We start from the raw sequence: 10,091 nt of genomic DNA, 5'->3' as shown, positions 1-10,091 counted from the left end.
CCCCCACCCCCCGCCCCTCCTACTCCATGCTGACCATCCACACAATCCACGAGATTTCTCGACGCCTATACAACAGAAATGCGCAGTCATAATCTTTTTTTCCTAAAAATCATTTGTTTGTGAGTTCAACGCTGTTGCTTTCTCCTTCCAACAAGCTGCCGGGAGGGTGTACATAATTCCTCGAGGTATGTTTGCTACCCGGACACAAGGCAAAAAAACCGGCTAAATCAGTCATAAGTACTAGCAAACATTACCCCGAGAGCAAGAGAAACTTCCTTCTTGCAGCTTTAACTGTATATTACGATTGATCCCCAAAGGAGTTTGGTGGACGGGGACATCCGATCTGATTGGCCTCGAGAATCTCTGTGTTTATTGGCCATGCTAAGATGTTAGGAAGCTCCGTATTTGGACACTTACATAGCGCTGCGTTGTGCAACGAATACGAAAATCTCTACCAGACTAACCAGAGAACCAGCTAGAAAACGAGTGAAAAAGGTCAGCGCTACCCAGCAGCCACTAGATCCAAAGATTGCGTCTTACATCGTATATGTCAAAGGGATAAATCTAACAGTTCGGCTGGTAGTGCTGAAGAAGGGGTGCATCTTAAGCAGTAGATAGGGGTCGTAACATCGAGCTTCAGCTGCACCTCCCTTTAATACTCCTAGTTAGTCTGTCAGAGTTGAAAATCTCATATATATAATGCTAAAAATATATCACTCTCAATTTCAATATGACATTTCAAAGAGTTTACGAACTTGTGATTGCTGAGATATAAAAGCGCTGTTTTTCTGCGATTTTTGTAGAGTCTTAGGTGCGCAGCTTAAGTACTATGAAAATACAATGCCTCGTAGAGATGTTTGGTAAGCAATTCGAGAACAGAAGACAGTTTTAAGACCCATTAACCAGGGATTGAAAAGGCTTCAACTCAAGACTAAACCCCTATGTCGGAAGACAACCTGGCGCAAGACAATAACAAACCCCATTACTCTTGGCACACTGCCTACCATCGCAGCAGTAATAGCCAAGGCATGGAGCAGTACAATAGTAGCAGACTAGTGGTACCTTAGATAAAACTTTGAGAGGAGGGATGCTTCCACGCGTACTAGATATACGTATCGGCTATCTCATCAGCATCCAACGCCCCTTTGGATGCAATAAGCTGCTCGGGAAAACTTTGGAAAGTATCTATCAATGTTCAGTGATATCCTTTACTTGCAAAAGACTAAGTAGCTGCTACTTGTGAGCGGTGTTCCAGAAGCTGTGTCGACCGGTCCCTAAAGCGAATGGGCGATATGGAATACAAAGCAAAGAGCGATAAGCTTGGCGTTCATGATAGCGGAATGATTACAAGTCAGAGATAGTTAAAATACTGATTGATGAATTCATGGTGCTACGTGAGTAGGCAGCTTGGGCAGCTTTATATATTCAAGGCCTTTACAAAATAGCACGCTTATAATCAAATAAGAAGTCCGGGACAAACTTTTACTGTAGTATCTGGCTCGCGCAGACAACCTTGAGGATTAGCAGCCGTAGCTGAACGCGACCCAATCTGCGTCATTTGTTTGTCTAGAGTCTCCCCTAGGTTCCAATATTCTTTAAGTACAATTGTGATGGATCAAGGTCCCGTACTCTGCATTGGCGTTATGCGAAGCTAAACTGACCTTCGTTCACCATGGCTGAATGCGCAATGTATCAGGCAGGCACTAGATGCAGTTATCGAAGAGAGAGGTATTTCACACAAAATCTTAGCATCTTTCATATGATTGAATGATCTGTGAGACTACTACCTTCGCCTTGGCTATGATATTGCACAAATTGGTTGTTGGTGTACATTCAGATGGTACGTCATGGAGAGGACAGTTGCTCCAAGATTGCCAATCTTCTCATTAACACACAATGGAACCAAAGGAGGAAGAGCATAGTCAGGTTATGTAAGAAATGTTGTCTCAACCGGATCAGGTGAACTATCGCCCGTAGGTGTGTGCGGGATGAAGCTGAACACGAGTTCTATGAGGTTTATTTAAGTGGCTTCCACACAAAGGATGACCAACGAAGTGAGAGTACGCCTGTTACCAAGTTTGCTTTATTCTTCCTTACATTACCCTTCAAACTAGCAGAATTTGCTGTTGAAATGATAATGGCGACCCCTTTCAAAAACCCGCACAACCAGATTTTTCACGCCTCCAAAAATGGTACACGACTGATAAAATCTATTACTCAACTTAGGTGACCTATTCTTATTTACCATGCTCGTGTAGCAGCAGGGAGGGGTGGCTTAGTGAATCACGAAGCCTACAGCTTCAATTAATAAGCTTAGCAGCTAGTCCGTGCCTCGCAGTCTAGGCTCATGCATAAGCTGAGTATTCTCATGAATGTAGAATAGAATGAAGACACCCGCGATGCTTACCACCATGCGCTAAATTCAATGTTGCTAATAGGTGATGTGTGTGAGGATCGAACGGCTGAAAATCGGTTTATAAGAGTACTCTAATTCTGACTTAGCAGCGAAGCCGGTCCGTTTTGACATGGTGTTCCTTCGACTTGCAGGAGCGTGCATGTGAGGTATGGCAATAAATGGCTACTTGCAATATCTTTCTGCAGTTGCCTTGTACTAAAAGCTCCGTCGAGAGATGCATCTGCTGACGCTCAATGCACATAGCTACTCCATGCAGAGGCGGTATCGTTCATGCAGGCCTTGGCTGAATATTTTCAAACATGGTACACTTGAGTAGCAATATGACGGCAGATTGGTCGCTCAAGCTAAAGTTACCAATAGATCTTAGCTCTGCAGTCCTGCATGCAACGTGCAGTTAGCCAAGATCTTTCTTGCGGTACACAGTACGTAAGCGGGTGAAGTAAAGTGCTGTAGCTCAGCGAGCAGAAGCACTGGCAGACGACTAGGCTAAGTAAGCTAGAAGAAGACGTATCTGTCGTACGTCGTGGCATGTGCTACCTCTCGGCCTTGCGGCTGCACTAAGGATGAGTGTGGATGCTGAATTGATTGGATACGCACGGTGCTTAGGGAGAAGAGGCTCTATCAACAAGGCGTACAGTGAAGATAGCGCTCAGTTCAACGCTACCTTGAACAGATGGATCGTTTCCTAGAGCTACTCCGCGTTGTTATTTATCTCACATATGGCCAGCTACATCGTGGGCAGAGCTACTCTCCGTAGGTTGGCGTAGCAGCGCGCTGCGAGACCGCAATCTCTACGTGCGCCATAGCAGGCGGCCAAGTCGCGCTTATCACTTGCTCCCACAAGGCACATTCGCAACAACACAGGCCCAAGGTAGCCGCGCAGCTCTTGCCCGAGGCAACAGACCAGCCAATGATGCTATGACTATGGCCTGTACGCGCGATACTCCTTAGTAGTCAAGGCAAGGTAGCTACTGCGTTGGCGAGCGACTATTTCTGGACCTGCGGGAGCGCGCCATAGGACACCAATCACTTCACCCGTACCATGAAAGCAGAGAACAGTCACGTATGCGTGGAAAATCACTTTTCCGCAGAACAAAACAAGGGACAAGTAGACAACCTGGAGCCGTTGCTACTGCTAGCGATGGTGAAGACGGCAGCTCTGACGAGGACGAGAATGAAGAGCATCTGGTAGAGCTACACAACAGCCGATCTACAGTGATTAGAGTGTTAGCGTACATAGCGCAGGCAGGTATTGTTTAGGGATCAGGTCCGCGATCGATTGAAGTGCGAACATTTAGTTCCGCGTGGAATCTGTTCCTTGAGCCCTCTCCTAAGTCGGACGATCTGGCAGCAATAGAGGCAGCATAGGTAGTAGAGTTACGGGGGAGAAAGTTGGAACAGGTACCGAAACGTTCAAGCCTCTCCAGCAACTGTTAATCTGTGTGAAGGATTCATGGCATGTACCCACCTTTTTCTCTGCTTACAGCGGATACTTTGACCACTGAAGCTTCTTCTTCAAATCAAATTGTAGCAACGCAGGCAAAGCAAGTAGCTCGATTTGGCAAGCTAATTGTATATGTGAGCGAGTCGGACTCCTTCTTCAGATGCTGGACCTATGGCACAGCTCTTCCCGTGAAGTCGCATTCCTCAGCATTTTAGCAATTGAACGAATCAAAACTATGAACGCCATGATTATCTCAAATTTCTTTGATCGTTGAAGGCGCTCTAGAGGTCCGAGCATCCCGTTAAGCTGAAAACAGAAGCCGATCTCTAAGCTTAGTTGCATTTACGCCAAACTCGTGGACTACGAAGTTAGGCATCGGCCTGGTCTTTAAGAGGCTGGATGATGGAACAACCGTCATGGCCAATTCTGGTGCGCACCGCCTGTCATGCTTGCACCCAGACCATCGTGGAGGAACTGATGACAACCTTTGATGTGACAAGAAGGTATTTGGGTCTACCAGGCATTGTAAAATTGCCTGAGCTCCGAAAGTCGCCTGCGCCTCGTGGGAAGACCCTTTCGAAAGCTAGTCAGCTATTCAAGGGCTATAAACACGGTGCGTTCTGTGATCAAGGACACTAACGTATCAGTAGATAAAACTGTAGTTAAATTTGTGGGTCGTATAATAATTTGGAATGGAGAGCGACATCGGCGTGGGCAAGGTAATATCAGTAAAGGCGCGGGTAGGGTCTATAGTGCAGGTATACCCGTTAGAGTACCTCCTAGGAGGCTCCCATAAGCATCCATTCGGATATTTGCAACAGGGAAGATAAAGGACGTCTCCCAGCTCTCGCCAGTTTCGGACATGAGCAGCTCCAGTATGATATCTGGAAAACCTCTTCACCTACCACGCTGCACACATGTTAATGTGCGCCCCAATTTTTTGAATAGTTGAGAGTTCCCCAAAGAATATGGTCCATGCAAGGCCTTTTCAGGTTTCCCATGTTTGGGTCGCATGGGCGACAACCACCTAGCAGCGATTCGTTGCTTCGACACGAATCGCGTTGATAGAGTCGATAGGGGCGAATAGGGAAGACATTGGCGACGTCACCGCTGTTCCTAAGCGAAGCAGCACATCCTTTTGCGAGCTCCTGCGTGACACAAGAGGCTTCGGTTGGGATATTGAAATGGAGCACTAACAGTATGGTCACGGGGAGTAGGGGAGCGCTCCACACTTGCCAACCTTGCGCTGCCATTTCTAGATACGTGCCCCGCCTACGAACCCTGTCTACACTGCGCGGTGCGACGCAACTTCTGAAGTATACACCTAATAGTAGCCTTGGTTTAAACAAAACTTTTGTAAGTGAAGAGGATGCCCCTCCATATGCAATCTCCTTACATACATGGCGGGATGGGCATGAGGCAATCTTAGACGACCTATCGACTGGTAAAGAAAAGGGCAAGGCTATCTACAGCAAGGCAATGTTCTACACGCGGAAAGCTTAGGGTAATGTTCTGGATTATTGTTAGACAGACACCTGCTATATCCCCAAGTCTAGCAGTGCTCAACTCCATGTTCTACTAGTACTCAAATGCCTAAAAGTGCTATCTCTAGCTCTCAAATGCTCTAATAGAAACAAAAGATAGCAGTAAATAGTTTTGGGGATAGCAGCCGGCCTGTAGGGGGATCTGATGATTTGTCCGTCAAGGTACTTCGAGTAGCGTCTCTATCTGATTACAGCATAATCGTGCAGCTTGCGTGGGTATCACAGTGGCATAAAGCGCACGCAGAAGACGAATCGTATTGTCAAGTCGGCATATTTGACATTTACTTACCGGTTGTCTACGGCACGAGTGCCTCACACTGCCCCGCTTCCTCCTAAGAGCACCGCATAACTTAGTAAACCTTTTGGGAGACCCAATGAGCATTCCAAGTGTGACGTTACCAGTCAGCTCACCGGTCAGCTGGGTTGTGAATGAAAAAAATATCTGCTTTAATCTACAGCAGCCGTCCATTTCCCTCATGCTACTACCTTCTTCTTAAAACGTCGAGAGACATTCCACAGAAATAACACCAATTGAGGCTTTTGTACCCGGGGAAACGATAGAAGACAGAAAGAAGAACGACTATCATATATCCTACGACACTCTGTGTACTTTCCTACTCTTTATAGTCAATTTTGCTATCTGAATTGAGAATATTTCGTCTCTACGAATAATCATTCTTGTCACAGATATCTCGGCACTGACAGCATAGATGGGGTAGCAAATGGAGACCTGTTCAACCACTAAAGATCCAGGGTGGATTGCGACGATGCAACGAGATAACCTTTCAGGCCATATAAGGAACACTCTTGCTATCGGTACTAGTTGTGCACGCAGCCATAGTAATATGTCCGGATCCCAATCCCTTACTACTGTATTATTTGACTATCTTCTGTGGTGTATTGCAGAGCATGGTATTAGGGAACATGTACCACCACCTGAGTAACGTCAAGAAGTATTGCCCTTAGGATTATCGTTGACAGGGCAAGACGTGGACGAGAGTTCGTCAAGCCAGCATCCAAACAATGTTGACGAACAACGTGTCACGCGAAAATTTCAAACACTACGTAGTTCTAAATTTACTTTGTTAGAAGGACACTAGTCTAGCAGCATTGCACGATCCGCTGTCATCGCTCACATTAGTTAGTACGGACTAGGATCACCAAAATATTGCAACTCCACATGGAACGAGCTGGAAATGCATATGGCAGTTTCATAGCTTTTGTCGCATGGCCATATTTTCGATAGTCGCATCATGTGGGACACGCGGGTTTGCCGCTTTGCTAGCCCCTGCCCGGTTTCTTAGCAGCAACTAGAGCTGCGATTTGGTAACAACACCGCAATTCAGAGCGTGCATGAGATCAAAGAATGTTCTCAAGCGGCTAAAGTAAACTAAATCTATGGTGTGTATAGTCTTATTGGTAGAAATTCCGGTGCGATTCAGTAGTAATACTGGAAGCTGGGATATCCATGAACGCCAAGGAAGACTAATCTTACACTACAGGTATTGGAATAATCATTAATTCAGATTTATCACAAAGCCAGGTCTTGGAGTATCACTCTCTGGTCCGTGACAGCTCTTATACGGGTAGCTACTCTGCCCAATATTTACTCGTTAGTAATACTGCTTATTGCCGAGCAGTCGCACAAAACAACATTATTAGAGTACAGTTTTGGGATAGCTGCATGGCATTATCTGCTGTGCACAATCTCTGAATATAAAAAGCGTCATTGATGCCTCCCACGGTCATTACATAGTGTTTGACAGAATACATCATCACCCTCCTTCTCTAAACCCATACACTCTTTAATCTAATTTTCTCTGTCCGTTCATTGTTCTCAACTACCACTATGCATCTTACCACGATTTTGACTACTATTGTAGCAGCTTCAGGTATCCTAGCAGCTCCCACGTCGCTCCAACTCGATGATCGCGCTGTAGTCAACCACGATTCCCTCAACCCAATCCGGACTCGCTTGCAACCAGGAGCAATTGGCCGGGCCATCGAAAGGTTCCAGCCTCTGCTCCACATCGCCCATGGTTGCCAGCCATACACTACCGTTGACGATAATGGTAACACTAGGTAAGCCTATGAGATAATATATCCAAGATTTCAAGAGCTCATATATCCTGATTCCAGTGGAGGTCTCCAGGACACTGGTAGTGTCGATGGTGGATGCCGCGATCCGAACAAGGGCCAAACCTATGCCCGAGCTGCATGGCACAGAGGCAAGTTTGCTATCATGTACGCATGGTACTGGCCCAAGGACCAACCTCTCGCTGGGAATCTTGCAGGCGGTCACCGCCACGATTGGGAAAACGTTGTCGTCTGGCTTGACAACCCGGAAAACGCCAACCCCCGAATTCTTGGTGCAGCGGCATCAGCTCATGGTAATTACCAGAGAAACACGAGTCCACCCCTTCAAGGCAACAATGTCAAAGTGGAATACTTTACTAGGTTCCCATTGAATCACGCTCTACAGTTTACGAATACGCCTGGCCGCACTTATTGGATTAGCGACTGGGATGCTATGCCCCAGGCTTCGCGCGCAGCTCTTACACCTGGTGGTCTTTTTGGATCTGCGAACGTGCCTTTCAGGCCCGATAGCTTTTTCAGTAACCTAGACAAAGTCTTTGTCTAAAGTCCAGTGCTATATAGGGGTTGATATGGACGTTTTCCTTAGCCTGAACTTGAACAGGGTAAGAGCACGTTAGAATAGGTGTGATCTGTAACCTTGCAATCATTTGAAAATTACGTCTTTTTGGAGGATCTTAGCAGATTATTATAACAGTTAATATTTCCTTGTTAAAATTTCATTATAAAGAGTTGAGGGAGATTAGTGAGATGATTCTGACTGTTTTGCGATATCTGCTGCTGTTGCGAGCACTGTGTCAAAGAGGATGCACGAGTACTCATTTTCTCCAGGGGAGGTACATATGTATTGGAGTTAAGAAAAGTAAGCTACTTGTAAGCAGCACCGTAGCAAAGTGAATAAAGGAGCATATCGGACTCCAATCAGGAGGGCGCATCTAGCACCAACGATGCAGTCTTCAACGCCAACTCTAACCGCCACTGGGTATACAAGCTTATTTATATTTGCTGCTGACGCGCCGTACCTGTTTTTATGATTTTTGACCCTGGAAAATATATGAAATCTATAATTTATTACGCTCGACTTCATGAAGATGCAGTGCTATTTGCGTGTACCATTTGTGAATATCGCCTCCGTAATGACTGTACTATCCCGGTACTAGAAGAGTCTATCTTCTCTAAATATTTCGAACCCGACCTCCAGACGACTGAGCGATAAGAAAAAGCTGTTTTTTCATACTATAAGCCATCTTATTCGTTTCTCGTGGAGTGAAGACTATACTCTACTCCTACAGCGTCTTCTGTGTTTAGTCAGGTACAATGATGCAACTTGCTGACCTCATTCCTGTTATCGGTTTGTTAGACCCAACATCTCCGTTCCTAGGGGGTTGACAACGTGCTGAGTGCAAAGTTTATACTTTTGTCGTAAGGCAGAGTGACTTTCAAATCATGAAGCGGTACGCGAGGCAGGCGACATTGCTCAAAGGGCTTTGCTAATCAATTCTTAGATCAGATTGAATAGCAGAACCCAGAAGAATACATCCTGGCTGAGTCTGGTAATACAGAATGCCGGGAATGTCGGTTCATACTGGAGGTCTTCTTCTGAACCCGTGCACTGCACGTCAAAGTGGTTCCAGCGCATCTGGCGGTATGCTTGATCTCGCTGCGTAGTTGAATAACACCTACAGGTCGCGGAACAAGCACTTTCACATCCGCTATGACAACTCCACAATCAGCATTAGTACTCATTCCTCCTGCTCCGATTACTAATTACGTGGATACGCTCTCCCTATTCGGAGAATTTAGCAAAGGGCGAATCTAAAGGACCCTTATAATGTACAGTCTAGCCATCTCTTCAGTATTGCAACGCGTAAGCGGTAATGAACACATATATTATCAACATAAACTTACCACTGGAAGCGATCGCGTCTTGAGCCATTTTGTATGCGCTACTTAATAATCTACCTGTCCTTATATACTCAGTATCCCGGCGAACAAGGAGAGGTTAGTCGCTAAGTCCAGCAAGTAGGATTGCCGCACTCTATAACCACCTTAGGGCTAAACGTTTTATATTGTGACGATATGAAAAATTGGTGAATCATCGGCACTTCCTTGGACCTATCGTAGCGAGGCTGCCGATACATTCATTAAATTTGGCAGTGTATCTTAGATGCTGAGCGTCGTCGCAATGGAGGAAGGGATTCGTACTACGACATATCATGCCTTGAATCTAGACGCGTGTTTGGAGAGTATTTTATTCAGAATACCTTTTAGACGCTCTATTATTCACTGCAGAACTCCAGAATTTTGGGAGAAAGATAAGGCGTTCCAAATGCGACAAACCTGCTCTATTTACGTTAACGTTCTGGAGGCAATCCGGAAATAAACCAACCTTCCCACCCCGCCGGATACAGTAACCGTGCGCGTGACGAGCCACTTCGCGTGACGAGCCACCCCAACAAGATCAGACGACAAAAAAGATGAGGTTATTAAGCCACGTACAAAAGCTATAATCGTGAGATTTTTTAGTGTATTAATATATAGACGCTACTAAAGCGTTTGCACTACTTATATCTCGCTGGCGTCTTGATTCGGC

At 45.8% G+C, this 10,091-nt stretch overlaps 2 protein-coding genes across 2 annotated transcripts; both read left to right on the top strand.

The window, feature by feature from the left end:
- Positions 1-5,554: 5,554 nt before the first annotated feature.
- Positions 5,555-5,740, top strand: COCMIDRAFT_110762 (uncharacterized protein; the record flags this gene model as incomplete). Its single annotated transcript, XM_007695575.1, has 1 exon — positions 5,555-5,740. A coding segment is annotated over one exon (186 nt), but the record flags the coding sequence as incomplete, so codon positions are not given.
- Positions 5,741-7,253: 1,513 nt separating this feature from the next.
- On the top strand, positions 7,254-8,045 carry COCMIDRAFT_10243 (uncharacterized protein; the record flags this gene model as incomplete). The annotated part of the gene is made up of 2 exons (XM_007695574.1): positions 7,254-7,486; positions 7,544-8,045. 2 exons carry the CDS (start codon positions 7,254-7,256, stop codon positions 8,043-8,045), a joined length of 735 nt encoding a protein of 244 aa, XP_007693764.1.
- Positions 8,046-10,091: the final 2,046 nt, after the last annotated feature.

Source organism: Bipolaris oryzae (genome assembly GCF_000523455.1).
Source record: "Bipolaris oryzae ATCC 44560 unplaced genomic scaffold scaffold_353, whole genome shotgun sequence".
Classification (NCBI taxonomy): Eukaryota; Fungi; Ascomycota; class Dothideomycetes; order Pleosporales; family Pleosporaceae; genus Bipolaris; species Bipolaris oryzae.
Note: the sequence above shows the minus strand (reverse complement) of the source record. Positions and strands in the feature narration are given on the sequence as shown.